Below are 21,662 nucleotides of genomic sequence, written 5' to 3'. Positions count from 1 at the left end.
TCCTGCCCAGCACCTGCAAGCGGTCTCCCTGCTTCACTTCCTCGTCCACACAGCAGCCTGAGCCATCCTTTGGAAATATCAGCATCCTCCTATCGCATGTCTGCTTAAAAGCCTTCAGATCCAGACCCAGCTCCCTGGCTGATGGGGCCCCTTGACTTACCTCGCAGCCTCCTCTCCTGCGGCTCCAGCCACAGGGCCGGGCTTTCTGAGCCCCACTCCAGGCCTCTGCACCCACTTTCTGGGCCCGGGGGGCCTTTCTCCCTCTTTGCGACCTGGCTAAGGCTACTCGTGATTCAAGACAACGCAGAGCGGGGAGGGCACTTCCTCGGGGAAGCCTTGCCGGGCCCCTGAGCATGGTTTTGGACCCTCAAGCCTGTCCACCTTGATCACAGTCCTGTGACTGCGGGGATGCCTGTCTGTGGCGCCCACGTATGTGGGAGCACCAGGCCCACAAGCCAGGGCTCCCCCTCCAGGTGTGGGGAGTGGGGGGCAAGCCCAGCCTTACCTGTCTCTGCGGGCCTGTGGGGTCTGACTCTCTCCGTCGAGGGCGGGGTCCCGAGTGCAGGGGTGAGTGGGAAGGGCTGCCGGGCGTGGGGGGCTGCGAGGTCTCCGACCTGCCATCAGCCTGGCTCAGCTGGGGTGGCGCGGGCTGGGGCGGTGACTGCCGGGCGTCCTCCTCGGCCAGAGTCTGCATGCCACGTCCCCGGGGCCGGCCCACGGGCTCGGCCACCAGCCGCCGCCGCTCGTCGCTCTCCTCGGGCAGCGGCCGCAGCTCCTCAGGCTCCTCGTCTGTGGTGCCAGACGTGCTGGGCTCGGCCCCCGGGGGGAAGTCCTTGAGCTCTGTCTCCTTGTCAATGATGACCCACTCCTTGCTGTCGAAGTCCTCCTCCTCGGCCAGCGGCACGGAGCGGAAGGCGTTGCTCAGGGCCTCCTGCTCCACGGAGGCCGACACGTCCATGCGGCCGCTGGCCTGCCGGTCGGCGTGGCCCGTGTCCACCGACAGCATCTGGGCGGGCTGCGAGGAGCAGGCCTGACGCGAGGGCGAGCCGGGCAGATCCATTCGGGACCTGCAAAGCCGCCCCACACGGGGTTCAATGACCGGCCTCTCTGGACCCCCAAGGACCCCCGAAGGGGGCGAGGTGGAGCATGACCCCTGGAACCCCCAGACCACGGCACCTCCCGCCCCCAGCCCAGGCCCAGCCTCCCCCCGGGCTGTCCTTCTCCAGCCTCGGCCTCCCTCCCCGTGCTGATTTCGGTCATCTGTTCATTCATTCGTTCACTCATTCTTCCATGCATCAGACAAAAGCTTGCTGAATGCTTACCATGTTCCAGGAATACAAACATGGAGGAAATAAAGTCTGCCCAAGGAACATTCTCCTCCAGATTAGGGAATCAAATCTAAAGCCAACTTTAGGAAGGGCTCAACCCGGCAGGGGCTCCCTCCGCTACATCCAGGGTAAACACAGCCATCCAGCCGCTGAGTTCGCAGGTGATTTTTCTAGCCTCCTCTCCCACCGCCCTCCAGGCCTGCCTGGCTGGTTTCACCATCCCCAAGATGGACCTTGTGAGTCTCCAGCCTAACCAACGCCAGTGGCTGCGGGCCCACGGCCAAGCCCACACTCCTCCTGCAGACAATGCCCGGGCCCCAATCCCCTGGCAGACACATCTCGGATCCCGTCCTGCCTTCCCCAATAGCCCCCCACCCCCCCTGATGCCTTTGTATATCCGTCCCTTCCACCTGGCATGTCCTTCTCCCTGCTCAGGGGCTGCCTCTGAAGGGAGCCTTCCCATGCTGTGGGGGTGGCTCAGCGCACTCTCCCAGGGCCCCCGTGCCCCCTGACCACAGAGGAGGCTGCGCAGTCTGCAAGGCAGGGCCTGGGTCCCACCTGAGCCCTACCTCTGGGACACACTGATCCCTCCTCGGGCAGGGGGACATCGCTTTATCCCCGTCGTGAGCTGAGTTGTGAATCTGACCTCACTTTCTCTGGGGTGGTTCTCAGTCGGGAGTGAGAGCCCAGCGTGAGGGCTGACAGCAGGGTGGGGCAGGGGAGAACCACCGAGGCTCACCTGTTGGGGTGTGCGCCCCCTCCTCACACTCGGGCCATGTGCAGGACCTGACTTTAATTCTCCCCAGCCTGGGGTTGAGTCCCAGTGCCAGCAGCGAGGGGTGCAGATGGGAACCGTCTGTGGGCCCTTCTCTCACTACTCCTTCCCTCTGGCCTACAGGGGCCCCGCCGAATCTGACTGTAACACTTCCCTGCTTGGTTACTGAGGCTGAAACTAAAAAGCACCGAGAGGCCGCGCAGGGCCCTACATTTACACCCCCTGTAAGGGCTGAGAGCGCCTTCCTTCCTGAGAGCAGTGGAGGCTTTGATGGACATAAGGGAGAGAGAGGGTCAAAAGGAACGGGGGGCCTGAAAGGTGTGTATGTGGGGGGGGGGGGGGGAGCAGGGGGCTGAGGACAGGCGTGGGGTGGGAAATCTAAATCCTGGTTCAAAATTTCTCCTGGTGGCAAGTGCCCCGCAGCCCGCGCAAGCCCTTTGCCCTGCCTAGGAGAGCCTGACACTTCCATTCTGGAAAACCTCCCCTTGGACCCTCCTTTCGCCATTACCCTTGGAACAAGGGTTCGCCTGGAGCCAAGCCCATTGCTTCTTGCTCCCGAGGCGGCAGCCCTTGAGGGCCGCCCGCTGCTGAGGAGGGCCAGAGCCCTCCTGCCTCGGGTGGCTGTAGGGCCCCCGGAGGCCCCGGGCGTGGGGCGCGTCTTCACCCCCACCTCCGACCTGTGCCCCCACCGCAGCGAGCGCGTGAGGGCGGGGACTGAATGCAGGGGGAGGATCCCGAGGGGGCGCAGAGCAAACCCAGCCCTGCTGGGAGGGGGTCCGCCCGGCACTAGAGGGGGTGCGCGCATCTTCCAGGGGCGCCGCCCACCTGGGGTTCTCTGCTCGGGGGGGGATCTGGCCCTGGCCCCTGCTTGCCACACCGTCCAGGTCAACACCCGCTCTCCATCCTGCCCCAGGGGCCCCCTTTCTCCCCACCTTTGCTGCTAACGGCTCACCCTGGCTTGAGACTCCCCAACACTCCCTCCCACCAACCAGGGGTTCCTCCCCCCTCTGCCATTCCGATCTCTCAGCCCTGACCCCCCAAACTCCTCCAGTTGACCAGGGCCCTGAACCCTTCTCCCCCACTCCTTCCCCAAAGCTGAGGGGAGCCCAGTTCAGCTGGTCTTGAGGCATCTGAAATGACAGTCTCTAGAGCAGGGCTTCTTAGCCTACTCTGTTCCAGGGACCCCTTTGCCAGTCAGGTGAAAACCACAGACCACTTTCTAAGCCCACACTGTCCTGTGGATTATTTAATAACTATATCACACCCGCACCAACACGTCCCCACAGGAATAATGTGTTTTTGAATTTCATTTCACGCTCCCGGAGCCCTGCTCTAGGAGAAGAGCTGTGGAAAGATGCCCACCCCCTGATCACCAACCTGCAGGCCGGAGCTCCCAGCCTGGCCCGCCTCAGGCCTCCACACCCCTTCCTGGCCTGACCCCCCACCTTCTCTCCCAGGCACTGTCACTGTTCCCCAGCCCAAGTCAACCCCCTCAGGACCTGCCAGGCTCCTGCCCTCTGCCTCGCATCTGACCCTTCCTCCGACCAGCCCGGCCCCCGACCCACCTCCGCTCGTGCAGCTCCACCCGCCCATCCGCCGTGGACAACCTCTCCGACTCGGGGCTGTTGACCCTCCGGTAGCGCAGAGAGCGGACTGGGGTTGTCGGGGAGTCTGGCGGGACACGCACTGGGGAGCTGGGGACCCCCACACCTCGGCTCTGCTCCTCCTCCGCCACACAGGGGGTCTGCAGGAGAGGGGAGCAGCCTGAGCTGGGGTTGACGAGGTGACACGGGGGTCAGGCAGTTTTCTCCGTGTGAAGGAGGTAGAGGGACATCCAAGCAGGAGGGTGATGGCCCTGGATGGGTAAGCCAGGGCTTCTGGAGGGGACCAGGAACCAGAGGCGGGGAAGGCAGGCACCCTGCTGGGGAGAGGGCACTCAGAAGGAAGGGGTAGGGGGCCGAAGGGCTGGACACGGGGGGAAGGCACGCCCTTCTCCCTGGCCATCATTACTTTGCCGATGTTGATCCTGAGCTTGTTCCGGTTGACATCCGTCTCCTCCCAGACCTCAGCCTCAGGCGCCCCGGGGTGGGGGACCAGGTGGGGGCTGGGGCTCAACCCCTCGGGGGGCCGCCCAGGCAGGATTGGGGGTGCGTTCTCCTGGTCGCTCAGGTGCTCTCCCTGCAGCACATCCTCTGTGTTCTCCCGGAGCAGGTCCCCGGGCACCGGTGTCACGTTGACCACCCTGGAGAGCCAGAAGGGGGGTGTGGGCAAGGCTGGCAGAGGTGCCCTCCCCTCCCATCAGCACAGGCCCTGGAAGCCAACCCCCCCACCCAGGGGAGTAGGCACACAGGAAGGGTGGGAACACCCCTAGGCCCCTCACCATCCAAACCACCCTGGAGCTGGCAGAGGGCTGCTCAGAGATGGGGCTGCCCAGACGGGCCGGGCGCCCACCTCCCTCCCGTTCCACAGGGCGTCTTGCCGCTTTTAGGTGCACCGCCCAGTTTCTGTTGGCGCTCGCAGCCTGGCTTCTTTTAGACCCAGGAATGGGAGTGGGGCTGGGGGTGTAGGAACGTGGTGCTTGATAGAGAAGAATCATTCTGGAATTCCTTGAGCAATGTCTTTACAAAACTGGGAGCCAAGAATGTGCTGACAAGTCCTGTTGAGTCACCTTCCTAAATGTGTCCCCTGGAGTCCCTGCGGCTTCTCTCCCTGGCCTGTGCCGGGGCTGGCGGGGGCACTCCGGCCCCTCTGTCTTCACAGCCGTCACATGGTTCTGATTGCTGGCCCACAAATTACAAATATTCCAAATACGCACTTAGAGTGCTGCAGGAGCTGTAACTTTTCTCTCTGTGTCCCATAGCGCCTGGCACAGAGCAGGAGGTGAAGGCCCAGTCACTAAATGAGCGTGTATGAACATTGAGAAACAAAGTATGAGATTCAGGTCATTTGACTAAGGGTTCTCTGCTCCTAGGGGGACCCCCCCGTAAGGTCAAACACTTCCAGACAAGGAGGATGCCCACTCTGCCCCCAGAGGGCAGAGATGCGCAGAACTTCCCAAAGTTCAAGAACTCTACTGCTGAGCACCAAGAAGAGGAGCGACGGCCAGGTAGGAAGAGGACGAGAGAGCCGGAGCTGGCTTCCCGGTGACAGCTGCGGGCGGCGGGCAGCCGGCTGCCCCAGCCCACCGCCTCTTCTGAGACTCACCCAAACATGGCTGCCGTCTGCCGGGTGTTCTGCTGGGGCGGGGTGGAGGTGCTGGTGGACAGGAGCGTGTCCGTGCCCGCCTTCTCCCAGTCGAAGGCCTCATTCTCCGCGATGCCCCGCTCCTTCATGCTGTTCTCAAACACCGACATGATCAACTGCGGGAAGGGGGGTGGCGGGAGGACAGAGAGGTGACCCCCGGGGCTGGCCAGGAGGAAGGGACAGTTGCTGGAATCGCAGGGTGGGGGAGAGAGAAGCCTTCCAGGATGGGCCAAGAGGGGGCATTGGAAGGAGAAGGGCACATTGATTTTAAATGAAAACATGCGCGTGATATGCAAATCAGCATGCAAATTATCATCTTGCTTTAAACCCCACTGGCTGGACACCAGCCTTCCGAGATCCGGCCCCTGATCCCCGTGCCCGGCTTCCTCTGCCGTTTCTGCCAGCTCGGCAGGATCAGCGGCGCTGAAGCGCTACTCGTTTCCCGAGCGCAGCGCGTGGCGTCACGGCTGTGCACGGGCTGCTTCTCTGCCCGGCAGGCCTGTCTCACTCGCCCTCTCCTCTCTGCAGCCTCCCCTGCCTCTCCTACCCACAGAGCTCACCCATGCCTTGGGTGTGTGTGGTTAGCGCCCTTAGCTGCCAATTCAATACACCTAGCAGCCAGCACGGGGCCAGGTACAGGGTGTGCTCGCACCTGTGTGGCCTGAGGACCCCAGGAGCTGTGCTAGGATCAGGCACACGACCTTCTAACCGCGGGGCACCCCTGCCAGCAGCCAGTGCTCTGGGTTCAGGAGGTGGCAGGTAGCTGTAACTCCCCAGATCATTTTACTTCTGGCTTGGCTCTCTCCAGAACGCAGGGAAGTCTCTCTCTACTGGCGGGTCCCACAACTTCATTGAGTGCCTACTGTGTGCCAGACACTGTCTGAACTGTTCTGTGCTCCCCTCACCGTGCGAGGCACATAGCAGATCCTTGACAGACGTTGCTGACATTTCCCTCTGTGACAGTCTTTTGGTGTGGTACCCTTTGATTGCATTAAATTCATTTCAGGGATGTGGAATGGGTGTGGGAACGGTAGCCATGGTGGCTGCTGGGTGTGGGGAACGGGAGGAAGAGATGAGATGTGGAGGCGTTTTCGGGACGTGGAGTTGTCCTGGATAGTGCTTCACGGACAATTACGGGACATTATAGATCCCCCCAGGGCCCACTGGATGGAACGTGAGAGAGTCTGGGCTATGATGTGGACCATTGACTATGGGGTGCAGTGATGCTCAGAGATGAACTTACCAGGTGCAATGGATGTGTCATGATGATGGGAGAGAGTGTTGCTGTGGGCGGAGTGGGGGGCGGGGGCGGTGGGGTTGAATGGGACCTCATATTTTTCATAATGTAATTTAAAAAAATAAATAAATAAATAATTTTTTAAAAAAAATAAATTCATTTCAGGGGCCTTTCATTAGATTACTTGATAAGATCGATTTAGGACTTTTTTTTCTCTTCCCCTCCCTCTCCCCCTGCCCTGCTGTTTTTGCTGTCTGTGTCCATTCACTGTGTGATCTTCTGTATCTCTTTCTCTTTTTTGTGCATGTTTGTCTTCTCATCTTTCTCTTCTAGGATTCACTGGGATGCGATCCTGGGGACCTCTGATGTGGCGAGAGGTTCCCTGTCAATTCTGCCCCGTCAGTTCCTGGTCTCTGCTGTGCTTCACCTTGATTCTCCTCTTCGTCTCTCTTTTGTTGCCTCATCATCTTGCTGCGTGGCTCACTTGTGCAGGCCCTGGCTCACCGCGTGGGTACTCAGCTTGCTGTGTGGGCACTGGCTCACCATGTGGGCACTCGCATGGGTGCTTGGCTCACCACATGGGCACTGGCTCACCACATAGGCACTGGCTTACCATGCGGGCACTTATGTGGGCACTCAGCTTGCCATGTGGGCACTTGCATGGACACTAGGCTCACCACGTGGGCACCCACGTTAGCACTCGGCTCACTGCATGGGCACTCGGCTCGCCACGTGGGCAGTGGCTTGCCACGTGGGCACTGGCTCACTACATGGGCACTCACGTGGGCACTTGGCTCGCCACGCAGGCACTTGCGTGGACACTAGGCTCACCATGCGGGCACCCACATGTGCACTCGGCTCACTGTGCGGGCACTCGGCTCACCATGTGGGCACTCGGCTCGCCACGTGGGCAGTGGCTTGCCACGTGGGCACTTGGCTCGCCACGCAGGCACTTGCGTGGACACTAGGCTCACCATGCGGGCACCCACATGTGCACTCGGCTCACTGTGCGGGCACTCAGCTCACCGTGTTGGCACTCGGCTCACCGCATGGGCACTGGCTCACCACACAGACACACTTTCTCTTCTTCTTTTTCACCAGGAGGCCCCAGGGATCCAACCCGGGTCCTCCCATATGGTAGGCAGAGGCCTTACCACTTGAGCCACATCGGCTTCCCGATTTAGGGCTTTTGATTGGACTAAGTCGGTAAGGCATGAGCCAGCTTGGGTCACTGCCCTCTTGCTGGGTCCGATGTAAATAGAGACACAGAGAGAAATAGAGACACACAGAAGGAAAGGAAGCTGTGATATTGATCTTGCCACGTGAGAGAGAGGATGGCAAGAAAACGGAATCCCTGAGAGGCTGAGCAAGGGCCTGGGGTATGGAACCAGCAGAGCACAGAGGCACGGAAAGAGGCTCCTAAGGGGCTAGACCCACAGAGCGGTTCAAGGCTGAGGAGATGAGCCCAGCCACATAACTGAGACTCACGGATGAACTCTAGAAGAAAGGGGAGCGGCTGAGACTGAGAGAGGAGGCCGGGTAAGAGACAAGCCTGTAGCTGACTGCCAGCAGCTCAGCTCCAGAAGATGGCAGATTCTCAGGGGGAAGGTGGAGACCGTGGCAGAGACCGGCGGCCATCTTGCTTCACCGCATGGCGGGACTGCGAGAAAGCATCTCTTTTTGATGCCTCGATTTGGAAATTTCACAGCCTCAGAGCTGTAAGCTTTTACCCTAAATAAAATCCCCGTTGTAAAAGCCAACCCCATATTTGGTACTTTGCATCAGCAGCTGGTGGGAAACTAAGACATGCCCAGGCTCCAGTCAGGGAGAGTGGTTCCCCCAGGGGTGAGGTGGCACCTTGGAAAGACAACTGGACTTGGAGTCTGAAGAGCTGTGCCTAAGGCCAACTCTGCTCCTAACCATGATATTGGGTCTCAGTTTCATCTGTGAAATGGGGACAGTCATCCCACATGGCCTCCTGCAGAGTTTTGGAGTAAGGTACTTGGAAGTTTCCTTAATTGTTAAGTGCTAGAATAATAACACTACCATGAAAGTCTTGTTTTGAAACTCGAGTTACTGCGTGAAAAGCTCTCAGCACAGGGCCTGGCACACAGAGTGCTCCTAATAAATCTCAGCTATGACACTGCTCGCGGGCACGCAAAACCTTTTCCTGCAGTTGGCACTCTATGGGGACCTGCTCAGAGCCAACCTGGCAGGGGCGCAGGGCCCTGGCAGGAGCGGGTGCTGCTGGTGGGTGGTCAACCACAGAGAGGAGCCCGGTCAGAGCAGGCAAGGGTGCAGGAGTGGGTGGCAGGCTCCCACCTGGTAATCAGGCTTGGTGAAGTAGTCGAGGCTAGCAATGTGGTCCAGGAAGAGGTGGAACTCAGACGGCATGTGCTTCAGCAGCATCCGGTGCTCGTACTTCTCCTTGATCATCCCCACCTGCTCCTGGACGCAAGAAGGCAGGAGAGGTGAAGGCCCAGCAGTGGCCCCCTTCCTCTCCCACCCTCAGACCCAGCTGCCCGGAGCTCACCTTGTCCTTGATCTTCCTCCAGGGCAGTTGGCCCACTGCAAACTCCACCAGCATGTAGAAGAGGGACCACAGGTCATCGTGGCGGCCCATCTCCTGGAGAAGGGGAGGGGGAGGGGGTCACCCACAGCTCTCAGCACATCCTTGGTGACGGGGACCAACCTTTGCTGAGGAGCATCGGTACGGGAGGCCTGTCATCCCACCCTACAGGCTGAGCTGGGACCTCCCTGAGCCCACGCCTCCATTCCCATCCCTCCAACACACACAGAATCCATGTCAAAACCACTCGTGTTTATGCTTTCTCGCCCCAGCGACTTGTGGTGGGAATGGAGGGGATGGGATCCCAGAAAAAGAGGAAGATGGCACAGTCACCGTCTTTTGGGTGGCAGATTCCAGCCCCTGTCCTGTACTTCTCATCTCTTGACATCAGCTGCCCCCTTCCCCTTCTGCAGCTGTATGCTCAGGCTCTGCCCTGTGCCCATTCTGCCCCCACACCCCCTGGTCCAGGGACCACTACTCACCCGGTTTTTGTGGGCATTGACAGAGGCATAACGAACAGTCCCTCGAAACCCAGCCACATTCCGGGGCTGCAGAGAAGAGAATACTAGGAACTTCACCCACTGCCCCCCGACCTTGGCCACACTGTGACCTGCTGTAACTCTGCCCGCTGTCACCCTGACACCACCCCCCCACCCCCCGCTGCCATGGTGCCCCGTTCAGGGGTAGACCTGACACCAACCCCACCACCTGCTTCCCACCTCCCAGTTCTAAGCCGCTTGACTCCTGACCCCACCCACTGTCTCCGCGCCCGTCCCCGGCCAGACTGCATGGCAAGACCACAGGATGTGGACGTGGCCTCCCCCGAGGGCCCAGGCTAAGGGAGAGTGGGGCCCAGAGTTGGGTGACACTGATCCTGCATGCACGGCCAAACCTGCTGCGGCAGCTGCAAGAAAAACTGGTGGAGAAGGGCCTTCTGTGAAGGGTCCCCGGATTGAGGAGTGGGACACGGAGTGACCCTCTCTCCTGACAGCCCTGACAGCTGTGAGCCGCGGCACTCACCGGCCGGACGTCCCCCGTGGTGTTGGTGTATTGCCGGGCCAGCCCAAAGTCCAACATGTAGCACTTTCTGTAGGTGGAGGGCAGCCTGCCCATGGCAAAGTTCGACTGGGGGAAAACAGTGGCTGTGAGCCCTGAGGGGCTCCACCAGGCCCACCTCAAGGGGCACCAGGCAAGAGCCCGGCAGCTGGGGCGAAGGTTCCTCACCCACACGCACACCCACACAAGAATAAAACATCAGCGTTCACACCGGTAAGGTTTATGGAGCATTTGGCTCACACTAGCTCAACTGTGGGGCAGGTGTGAACACCCTCATTTTAGGGACGGGGAAACAAAAGGCCGAAGAGGTTAGAGAGCTTCTCCAAGATCACACAGCAAGGGATGACACAGCCAGGGTTTGAACCCAGGTCTGTCTGGCTCTAAATCCCAGGGACTCTGCAGCGGGGCAGTGTGGTTTAGTGTAACCCCTCCTGCTCTGGGTAGCAGGAGATCTGCGTTGTTCTTGCGGTGTGACCCTGGGCAATTCAAGTCACCTTTCTGGGACTTCGTTTTTCAACCTCTGTAAAATGGGAAGCTCTCTAGCCCCAAGATCCAAGATGCCACAGAGTCAGCTACTTGGAATTCCTTCCCATCCTGCAGCCCCTCAGTCCCTCCATGCTTCCCCACCCCCTTCACTTTCTAGGCCCAAGAACCGTTCAGGCCAGGGGGCAGGAAGGAGGAAGAGAGCAGAGGAGAGAGGACGGACAGCACCAAGGGAGGGGAGAGCAGCCGTGCGTGCTCCTGGGAGGAAGCGGGGCAGGGAGGTGGGCGTGTATGGAGAGCAGGAGGGGTACAGGTAGAAGAGGCTGTCCTGGTCCCAGCAGGGGTTACCGTTCTAGAGAAGAAACCAGGAGACCCAGCGAGAATGAGGAGGAGGAGGAGGAGGAGGGCGTGTGCTCTGGAGGAGGGGCGGGGCAGCACTCACTGGCTTGATGTCCCGGTGCAGGAAGCCCACAGAGTGGATGGCCTCGATGGACTCCAGGATCTGCTTGCCCAGGCGCAGGGTGGTGCTCAGGGTGAAGGTGCCCCGCGGCTGGCTGCGGCGCAGGTCGGCCAGGTTCCGGCCCTGGGGGGGCAGGGAGAGCCCTCAGCAGCCCTCCCACCACCACCACCTCCACGCTCTGCCCGGGCCCGCCCCACAGGCTTGCGCCCCTGCCGCTCTCCTCCCAGGAACCGCGGTGCCCCTGCCCCGCCCCAGGAGTCGCAGCGAGGGCAGAGGATGGGCCGCAGGACGCACCTGGAGCTGCATCACTACGTAGTTAAACTTCTCGTTCCGGCCACAGCCAATGAACCTGCACACGTGGTCCTTCCCTGAGGGGCACAGACAGGGGACTCCCAAGTCCTTCCTCCCCACTGCCGACCCTCACGCGGGCTGCTGGTCACCCTGGACTCCTCCCTGTCCTTGGCCCCGAGCCCTGGCCCCTTGACCACCTCTCCCATCACCTCCCTCTGCCCTCAGCCCTTCCTTCGCTGAGACTCCGGCTCCATCACCTGCCTTAGACCAGGCACGCATCTCTGCGTCGCCAACCTCGGCCTCTCACCCCTCACCTCTCCTGGGTCCTGGGCCCACCTCCCCTCTCCTCCCCAGCCCCCTCAGCTCTCCTGGCTCTCTGGCCTCTTCCTTGCACCACGCTACACCTCCTCCCCCGGCTTCAGCCCATCACCTCTCTCCGCTCCTGGCTCCACCATCCGTCCCCCAGCCCGCCCCCGCCCAGGCCTGCACCTTGCAGCTTCTTGAGCACGGCCACCTCCATCTTGAGGACCTGCTTGGGCTGCTGCGCTGACTCCACCTTGAGGGCCACGTTCTCCCTGGTCAGAAGGTCCATGGCCTCGTAGATCTCACCAAAGCCCCCGCCCCCGATCTTCTTGAGCTACAGAGACGGGGATGCGGGGGGTTACACAGGGGTCAGGCTGAGCAGCAGCTCCTACCACCCACTGCTGGGTCTCGTCCTTCATCGACGGCGGCGGAGAACATCACTGAAGGGGAGGCCGTGACTTCCTTCCTCGCCCCACTCAGCCCTGCTTTCCTTTCCCCTCCCAGTGCCCTGAGACTGGGTCCAGACCGTGGTGTACAACCATCCGTGCACACGTGTACACGCGCAGAGCGGGCAGCGGGAAAGGGTGTGAGACCAGCGACTGGCACAGACAGGGAGACAAGCCTGCGTAGGCTGCCCTGGGCCTTGCTGTCCCTCGAAGCACAGCCAGCACCACCCTCCCCACCCCCACTCATCCTGCCCTTGCTGACCAACCTCTGTCGAAAAGGAAAAGCAATTTCCAGGACATGCCAGTCTCAGGTGGACCCCCCTAGGGAAGCTGACCTCTCCTGGGACTGGCAGTGTCCTGCAAGATGCCACCCGAGGGAGAGGTATTTGGGGGAGGAGTGGGGAGGAGAGCTGGCAAAGAGGGCTCGCTGCCAGGCCTACCGTGGAGCCCGGGTCACGCCACAGGCCCACAGCCAGATGCCCAAAACCAGGGCTTCCTCGCCAGGGCCGTGGGGGCAGCCTGGGGGGAATGGAGCGGTCATTGGAGAAGAAGCTCTTCAGAGGACAGTGCGGCGGTGAGCTGACTCTCGAGGCCCCCCTCCCCCAGCATCCCCTCCTCCTGGAGCCCTGGCACCCAAAGGCAAGAGGGAACATGGGCGGGCTGCGGAAGGATAACCCGCGCCTGCTAACTTCCGACACTCTTGCTAATAAGCTCGTTCACAAGAGTCCGGAGGAGGTTAGAGCAGTCTGGGAGGCTTTCTCCTTCCTGGGCCCAGCCCTGGAGGTGGGTGGGTGGTGGGGTGGGGAGTGGACACACAGGATCAAGCCGGGCCCTGGGAAAATTCAGAGCCAGACGGGCATCACCACTCCCAGGAACGAAACGCTGAGCACGTGACAGTGGGCAGCAGGCCCAGGAGACCCGCACCAAACCCCTCTGCCCGTCAGCCAGCTCAGGGGACAGCAGCTACAGCGGGGGGCTCTGCCTAGGGCGGGGCAAGCAGCCTAGGCCTGGAAGTTGGCTGGGTGGACAGGTGAGAAAGTGAGCTCACCTGGGGGAAGGGGAAAAGGGACTGTTTGGACCAGATTCTGGACCCAGAAGGACTAGCTGGCGCCTGGCATCTAGTGAGTGCTTAATAAGTTCCTGCTGAATGAAGGCGAGGATTGGGGGAGACGAGGGAAGGGGAAGCAGAGGGTCCCAGAGGCCAGGCTAAGGCCTTTCACCATGGGGGGCAGGGGAAGGCGTTCAGCAGTGCCCCCCACCAAGGAGAAGACTGGGGTGGGAGACCTGCAAAGGGACCACTTGCTGAGGGGCTGCTGGGTATGAACCAAGGGACGAGGTGAGGAGGGCCTGGCCTGGGGGTGAGGGCAGGTAGTGCGAGAAAGCAGAGGGAAGAACTGTGAGGGAGAAGAGGGCGAGGCTGGGGGACGAGCAAAGCTGCCTTACCGGGAGGGATTAAAAATCATTGAAGGTCGAAGTGTCTTAGAGGGTGAGGGTGCTGCTGGCAGGGGCAGGGGAGCAGGGAGCAGGTACTGGGTCCTGGTGGGGACTTATTAGGTTTAAGAAAGATGGACAGGGAAGCGGACTCGGCCCAGTGGTTAGGGCGTCCACCTACAACATGGGAGGTCTGCGGTTCAAACCCCGGGCCTCCCTGACCCGTGTGGAGCTGGCCCATGCGCAGTGCTGATGCGCGCAAGGAGTGCCCTGCCACGAAGGGGTGTCCCCCGCGTAGGGGAGCCCCACGCGCAAGGAGTGTGCCCGAAAGGAGAGCCGCCCAGCGCGAAAGAAAGTGCAGCCTGCCCAGGAATGGCGCTGCACACACGGAGAGCTGGCACAACAAGATGACGCAACAAAAAGAGACACAGATGCCCGGTGCCGCTGATAAGGACAGAAGCAGTCACAGAAGAACACACAGCGAATGGACACAGAGAACAGAAAACTGGGGGCGTGGGGGGAGGGGGGAGGAAGGGGAAAGAAATAAATAAAAAATAGATCTTTAAAAAAAAAAGATGGACAGCCCAATTCTCGCCTCCTCAGGGAGCGGCCCTGTTTGGGGGCTGCCCTCTCTCAGCATCTCTGGGCTTGCTAATGATTGCAGCAAGGCTGCTCCGAACTCCCAGGCAGGCTGTAAACTGCTGCATCTCTGGGCCCTCCCCATAGCATTTATTCACCTCTCAGATGTCCAATAAATGTTTAATGGTGGCTGAAATGCGGGAATGGGGAGAGGAAGGGAGCCGAGCAGAGCTAGAGGCCTGGGAGGTCCCAGCAGGTCACAACTGCAAGCTCTCCAGAAAGAGAGAGAAGGATAAAGGGGAGACTTAGAAGTGGGAGGCTGGGTGGGATCTCAAAGGTTTTTGTGCTCAGGAAGGAAACAGGAAACGAGGAAGGAGGAGGACAATGAGACAGCAGAGGCCCTTTCTACTGGAGAGGAAATTTATAGCCAGACTTCTGCAAGAATTTCAGAACTAGGAGGGGAGAGACTCAGAGCTAAAGGGAAGCAACGGCCTGTCTGCCTCTGGGGAATTTCAAACCCAGGGGAGATTCAAATGTCTTCTGGATTCCTTTATTGTTGCCTGTGAGTGGGCATGAGCAAAGGGCAGAGGGGCGGGAGCAGCAACCACATCTCAGGTCCTAACTCAAGAAACACCGTCTCAATAAATCCCCAACGGGTCCTGACAAACCGAATGAAGCACCTCACGTGATCGCCCAATTATCCATAAGGGGAAAGGAGGCACAGAGTGAAGTACCTTGCTGCTAGTAAGTACCTTGCTTACTAGACTGCTAAGAGGTGGCAAAGCCACGTTTCATTTAAACTCGGGCAATTTAGAAAAAGAACCCACACTCTTAATTAACCCCTGTGTTCAAGAGTCCCATCCATTGGCCCCGTGGGATCACAGACCCTCTCAATTAGAGGTGGAGTGGACATCCCGTCCCAGAATCCTCAGGACTGGGGCAAGAACGATGGACTGGAGTGGACTTACTGGTATTCTACTATAGACTAATTGTGGTTCTAGCAATGGAAGAAATTATATCATTGATGTGGAGGCAGTGGCCACGGGAGGCGCTGAGGGAAGGGAGAGGGAAAAATAGGTGTAATATGGGGCATTTTCGGAACTTGGGCATTATCCTGACTAACATTGCAACCACAGAAATAGGTCATTATAAATCTTGCCATAAACTACAGAATTGTGTGGGAGAGAGTGTAAACTACGATGTGAACTTTAATCCACACTTGGTGGCAGTGCTCCAAAATGTGTTCAGTTCACCAATTGCAATAAACATACCTCACTAAGGGAAACGGACTTGGCCCAGTGGTTAGGGCGTCCATCTACCACATGGGAGGGCCGCGGTTCAAGCCCCGGGCCTCCTTGACCCATGTGGAGCTGACCCATGCGCAGTGCTGATGTGCGCAAGGAGCGCTGTGCCACACAAGGGTGTCCCCTGCATAGGGGAGCCCCACGCGCAAGGAGTGCGCCCGTGAGGAGAGCCGCCCAGTGTGAAAGAAAGAGCAGCCTGCCCAGGAATGGCGCCGCCCACACTTCCCGAGCCGCTGACAACAGAAGCAGACAAAGAAACAAGATGCAGCAAATAGACACAGAGAACAGACAACCGGGGGAGGGGGGGAATTAAATAAAATAAATAAATCTTTAAAAAAAAACATAGCTCACTAAAAAAATAAAAAGAAAATACATAAAAAGAAAAATTTTTTAATGTTAAAACAAAACAAACCCAGTGTTACAAGAACGGTTGACCACATTGGGATTAAAAGTATAAAGACTGGGCCCAGATCTGCCAGGAGCCCAGATCTTTGCTGGAGGTAAGTTAGCCAGGGCAGCCAAGGCATTTCTGACATCCTCTCCCTGACCTTCCCTGGAGGCCCAAGGGTATTTCTCTGCCCTCTTCATTTCCAAAGAGATCCCACTTCCCCTTCCTCACGCTCCATACCCCACACAGAATCTCCCTGGGGCCAGGAGCTGGCATCCACACCCACCTACTCACCCAACACCCCTCCTCCCCGGGCCCCAGAGCTGGGGCCAACTTATCCAGTAGGCACAGTAGGCACAGCGACTTGGCCAACGATACTTTTAAGGGTCCATGGAAATGTTTTAATTTCTTTTAAAATCAGAGGGAAAAAAATGAACGTTTAAGTCAAAGAAAAATGTTCAATATATAATACTAATACATTCATCCTTATACCAATGCAGCCATAAAATACAACTTTCAGTACTTTTCTATGGAGGAAATGGCCCCCAGGGCAGAAGTGCTTAGAACCCGGGGAAGTCATAATGTGGCCCTGTCCACAGCCCAGTCACAGAAAGATCCTCTCAACCTCGCTGTGCCAGAACCTGTCCTTTTCCACCTCCTAAATTGTTTCATGATTCCCTCTCCTGCAAAAAGACCTTCTTAAAATGAAGGAGAAATAGGACAAACAGGACCAGCATTCACCTAGGAAAAAGGAAACTCATTTTCTTAGGCCCGGAGCTGGGTGTCCGGGGATGAGTCTGATAAACTCTCTGAGCTGCCATTTTCCCTCTTCTGTAAAATGAAGAGGGTTGGATTAGAATTGGTCACAAAAAAATCCTTCAGCTCTATGGTCCCAATTCTTGCATGGGCTAAATCTTGGCAAGTTACTTAATGTCTGTGGCTCAGTTCCCACAACCGTGAAATGGGGAAAATAACAATATCTACATCAGAGGTTGTTGAGATAAACCGTTTAAGGCATTTTACACAGTGCCGGGCAATAGTAAGTGCTCAAAAGAAATGCAGTTTTTTAAAAAACAGCTCATTTGATATTATGATTCTGAGAAGCAACTCCCAGGAAGAATAAAATGTTATTATTTTTTAAAATATCCTACCTAATGCCAGTGATCCCTATCTCCCCCTGGCCACAGCCCATCTCTGGGCAGTCTGTGCTTGGTTCCTGAGCTCTGCCTCATGTGCAGTCCACCCTCACTGGGCGCAGGCTGAGGGGAGGCTCTGGTACCCATTCTCTCTACTTCCTTGTGGGGAGGGAGTGCTAGGTCTGGCAAAAGCTGCATATCTGCCATCTCCCCATTTCTCTCTCCACTTATCTCCCACTCCCTCCAAAAAGAAAGTTCTAACTCAAGCTCAGTATGCCTGGGAACACCATCTTTTTCTAACCTCTTCAATGCAAATGCCATCCTGCTTACAATCTGCCAGAAACTAAGCTCTCGTGCCTGGGGGTGCAGGGGCTTCTTGGAGGAACGCTCCCCACTTTGCCAGACCCTCATACTTTTGATAACTGTTCTGGCTTCCCCTCCCCCAATTTCTATCCGGTTATTCTCCCTCTCAGGAGGATCCCCTCTAGGACAAGAACAGTCCCTTCCCCCAGCTCTCCAACCCCTCCAGTCCTAGGAGCCCCCTCCCCCCCCCACCCCCGGACCCCAGTCCGAATCCCTGACAACGCTGCCAGTTTTGCTCCTGTCCCTTTAGAGGACCTGTGCGCAGCCTGGCGGCTGTTACCATGGAGACCCGCCTGCCTCCCGGCCCCACCCTCCTCTCCAACCCCGCACCCCGGGTGAGCTGAGCTTCCCCGCCCCCACCTCCAAACCACGGGCACGCGCGCGCACAAACACACAGGCATAGTGCAAACCGGACCCCTGCCGTCCCCCCTTCTGCCTGGCTCCCCACGCCTTTCCCCCACACGACAGCCTCGTAATCCGTCCCACATCTTCCTGCCTCCATAGTGACAAGAGAACCCCGAGCGCTCTTAGGAGATGGAAAGAAAGGGGATGATGCGGGGTTTGATTCATAGCAGGCCCCACTCCCCAGACGCTGCCTCTCCTCCAACCGTCGCGCCCCCTCCCGCCCAGGCGCAAAGCCCCGAGCGGGCTCGGACTACAACTCCCAGCAGGCCGAGCAGCCCGAAGGCCTGGGCCGGAGGAGCAAGGCACGCTGGGAGATGGAGTCTCGGCGTGTTGCACCTGCCGCAGGGACCAGCGAGGGGAGGAGGGTGAACCGGGAAGATGGAGTGCGGATGCGGTGGGAGCAGCCTGCAGGGCGTCTTCCCTCAAACCCAAGCCTTTCTGTCCTCTGCGGAAGCGGAGGGGACACCTGCTCGTTCGCTGCCCTTCTCCGAGGTCCGGCAGAAAAGGAGCCGCCTCCGCCTCCGCCGCCGCCTCCCTCCCGCCGCACCGAGCGCGGCAGCTCGTGCCCGGACGTCCACCCCAGGAGTTGCTCCAGGCTGGGCCCCCCCAGCCCGGCCTAGCGGGAGAGGGTGGCGAGGGCGGGGCTCGAGGGGCGCACGGGGCCGGGGGCGCAGCGAGCGTCCACACGTGTAGCGGCCAGCCGCGCGCCGGCGAGCTCAGGGCCGCTCCCTCTCGGGGCTGCGGTTCGGGGGCCTCTCCCCCCGCCGCCCCTCGCCCTCCGGCGCACTCACTCACCACCTTCCAGCGATCCTTGACCACGTAGTTGGCCGGCAGGATGTCGGCCTGCTCCCCTCCCCCACTCATGTTGGTCTCGTCCTTCAGGGCGGCCGCTAGGCACTGCATCCGCCAGCCGGAGCGGGGGGTGTCCGCAGGGCCTGCCCTTGGGGGGCCATCTACCTGGGGGAGCAGGGACAGCTGTGAGTGGGGGCAGGCTGCGGGCCCAGGACCACCGCGCTGATGGTGGGTGGCAGTATTTTGGCCTGACATGTAACTCCACTCTCCTGGCAGGCATCATTCCATGGCCCACTGGGCAGATGCTCCAGGGGTTACCGGAAAGCATTGTGTAAAGGCCCAGATGGGGGTCAGGGGAGAAGACAAAAATGCTAGCCACTGGAAGGGAGATGGAAACTACCAAGAGGAGATGAGAAGGCCAGCAACAGGACACACATGTGGATGGGAAAACAGGAGAGGAAAATGATGTGTCAGCAGCCATGGGGGAAGTGTTTACCGACAAGACATAGGCTAACTAATGCAGGGGAGACTTGATCACCAAGGGGTCATACTGGACTGAGACCCACACTTGTGGTTCTAAGGACTGGCCAGGAGTGGCTTGACAGTCATCCAGGACACTCACACCTTCCCTGTGCCACAAAATGCCCATCTGAGGTGACAAGAAAGGGGAGACGAAGGAGTGACTAGAGGAGACCCACACCAGAGTGACAGACCTGCCACTCAACCATGGGAGATCTGATAATCAAGAAAATGAGATGGCAACAGCCCCTTGAGGATGGCGCGAAGCGAGGAGGGTGCAGCTGCTGAGAGGCACACACCATTCTCAGTGGGAGCAGACCCCGCTGGCTTCGCCACGGGGCTGGGAGTGGGAATGTGAGCCACGGGCTGGACATAAGGTGATGGACTCAAGACTTGGGTTTCAGAGGGATGCCAGCCCCATGGCCACTCTGGAGGGAGAAAGGCAAGTCTGAACTCGGGGGAGTGGGTAGCGAGGGCAGGAAAGTAGGAGCAGGCTAGCAGAAGGCAGGAGGAATGGCAGGGAGGAGCAGATCTGGGTGAGCATGGGACCGGCGAGCCTCTCTGTCTGCTCAGGAACGGCCAAGAAGGAACACAGCTCTTGTCACACTGGGATGGATAAAAGTTGGATGTCAGGGAGAGTGTCACAACTGCGAGGGCTGAGAAAACCAGGCACATATTACCCAGCACACTGCAAGTGTGTGCATGTGTGCGTGTGTTTCTCTGTGTGCATCTGTGCATGAGTCCATGTGCCCTTGTGTGCCCGTGCGCTCGTGTGTGTGTGCGTGGTGACCACAGTGTGGGCAAGGGGCCAGAAGAGATGACTTTTTGACATCCTTGCCAACCCAGAACAGGATTTTTCCTCTCCTCTTTCCCCTTGTGCTTTTTACATGCACACAGCTCTGCCCTCACAGTGACCCTGGAGAGTCACAGATGGAAGAGAAAAAGGGAAGTCATTCAGGCTGGGGCCGGGGGCTGGGAGGGGAGGAACGTGCCTGAGCTATGGATGGATGGGGTGGGACTCCATAAACCTGTCTTTTCTTGGGATGGGATAATTTTCCAGGGCTCCTGTCCTGATATAGTGGGTCGGGTGGGGTGGTGAAGGCATGGAAACAACTTTCAACAGGTCACGGTGTGCCGTGGGGGCCGTGTGGGGAGCGGAGCTTCATGGGGAGGGACACTGTCACTCTTTTTCTGTTTTCAGATGACTCAGCTGATGCTGTTTCTTGCAATCCCCACCACTTCAGAGTACCAGGATATCAAATAGGCCCCTTCCCTCCTTCTGCCAGAGGGGGATATGGGACGCCAGGAATTCCGAGGGCAGTAAGAGCTAGGACAGGAAGAAGTGAGAGGCAGGGATTGAAAAAAAAAAAAAGGTTGAGGACAAGACTGAAGAAGCAATCTAACTGGTGGGGAGGGGGCCTTAGGAATTAGACTAGATGCCCTCTGGTGGCCCTTCCAGGTCTGTGATGGGGGATTCTATAGGCTAATGAGGAAATTCTGGGTTCTACTCCCATTTTACAGATGGGCAAACCTAGAAGGAACAAGTGAGGTGGGAAAGAGAGAGCATGGAGATGGGAGGGTAAATGAGGGCTTAACTGCCTCTCGCTGTCCACCAGCCCCACTCCCTGCCTCAGAGGACTACGCTCGGTTCAGAAGGGATGGAAGTCACAAACACGAGGAACTCGGCTGCCCCGTTACTTCTCGGGGCCTCCTCAGCCCCTTTGGGCATGTGGAGGCATGGGTATGCAGGGAGAGACAGGGCTGGTAGGGGTTTTTATGAGTATCTGTTCGAGAGTGCATGTGGGCGAGTGTGGGACCGATGATGTGTGTGAGAGAGAGACAGACGGACAGACAGAGGTGTGCCTAGGTGATTGAGAGCTCATCTGGCTGTTTGTGAGTACAGAGGTTGATGTATAGCTATGCCAGGCATGAGCCAGGTGTGTATAGGAATCTGGGGACCCAGGCCAAGAGAGGTGAAGAGGACCAGTGAGGGATAATGGGAACAGGTGAAAATAGGTGTGGAAGGGGACAGAGGGACATGGAATGGAGGAGGGTTGACAGGATCACAGGAGAGTGGGTAAGATGGAGACAGGTGAGAGGCAGTGATGACAGGTGAGCAAGTGGCAGGACCGTGAGCAGGATTTCTGGGAAGAGCTGAGGGGTCAGGGCGTGGGTAAGGAGGCTAGTGGGAGGAATGGGATGGAGGGACTGAGGACAAGGTGGGGGGGATGGAAACAGCTGGGAATGACTTGTCAGGGGTGACAGGAGTCAGGGGTGAAGCCCGAGGGCGGCGGGAAGAGGGCGGTCGGGAGGCGCGCGGTCCCCGGAGGCCAGGCCCGAGGGGGTGGGTGCGGCCGCGGGGGGCCGCGCGCGCTCCAGGCCTGGGGCTGCGGCCCAGGCCCCGCAGGCCAGCGTCCCGGCGCCGGCGGCCAGCGGCGGGGAGGGGGCGGCGGGCCCGGGCCGCCCGCGCGGGGCCCCCGCCCCGGCCCATCCCCCGGCCCGCCCCGCTCACCTGCTCGGCGCCCGCTGCGGCTGCGGCTGCGGCGGCGGCAGC

The 21,662-nt window shown here is 59.1% G+C and overlaps 1 protein-coding gene across 1 annotated transcript in view; it reads right to left on the bottom strand.

Moving 5' to 3' along the window:
- Nucleotides 1–18,748, bottom strand: part of TTBK1 (tau tubulin kinase 1) — a 38,043-nt gene extending 19,295 nt beyond the window's left edge. Inside the window, exons 1-12 of the mRNA XM_058306765.2 lie at nt 18,593–18,748; nt 11,932–12,079; nt 11,446–11,519; nt 11,134–11,274; nt 10,173–10,277; nt 9,635–9,700; nt 9,117–9,209; nt 8,906–9,031; nt 5,308–5,462; nt 4,114–4,345; nt 3,669–3,847; nt 506–1,067 (exon numbers count right to left, since the gene is read on the bottom strand). Coding sequence (XP_058162748.1) covers nt 506–1,067; nt 3,669–3,847; nt 4,114–4,345; nt 5,308–5,462; nt 8,906–9,031; nt 9,117–9,209; nt 9,635–9,700; nt 10,173–10,277; nt 11,134–11,274; nt 11,446–11,519; nt 11,932–12,079; nt 18,593–18,700 — 1,989 coding nt within the window. The 5' untranslated portion in view covers nt 18,701–18,748. The remainder of the gene's footprint in view (nt 1–505; nt 1,068–3,668; nt 3,848–4,113; nt 4,346–5,307; nt 5,463–8,905; nt 9,032–9,116; nt 9,210–9,634; nt 9,701–10,172; nt 10,278–11,133; nt 11,275–11,445; nt 11,520–11,931; nt 12,080–18,592) is intronic.
- Nucleotides 18,749–21,662: the final 2,914 nt, after the last annotated feature.

The sequence above is a fragment of the Dasypus novemcinctus genome, chromosome 11, assembly GCF_030445035.2.
Source record: "Dasypus novemcinctus isolate mDasNov1 chromosome 11, mDasNov1.1.hap2, whole genome shotgun sequence".
NCBI classification, from domain to species: domain Eukaryota; kingdom Metazoa; phylum Chordata; class Mammalia; order Cingulata; family Dasypodidae; genus Dasypus; species Dasypus novemcinctus.
This window is presented reverse-complemented; position numbering and strand designations above follow the sequence as displayed.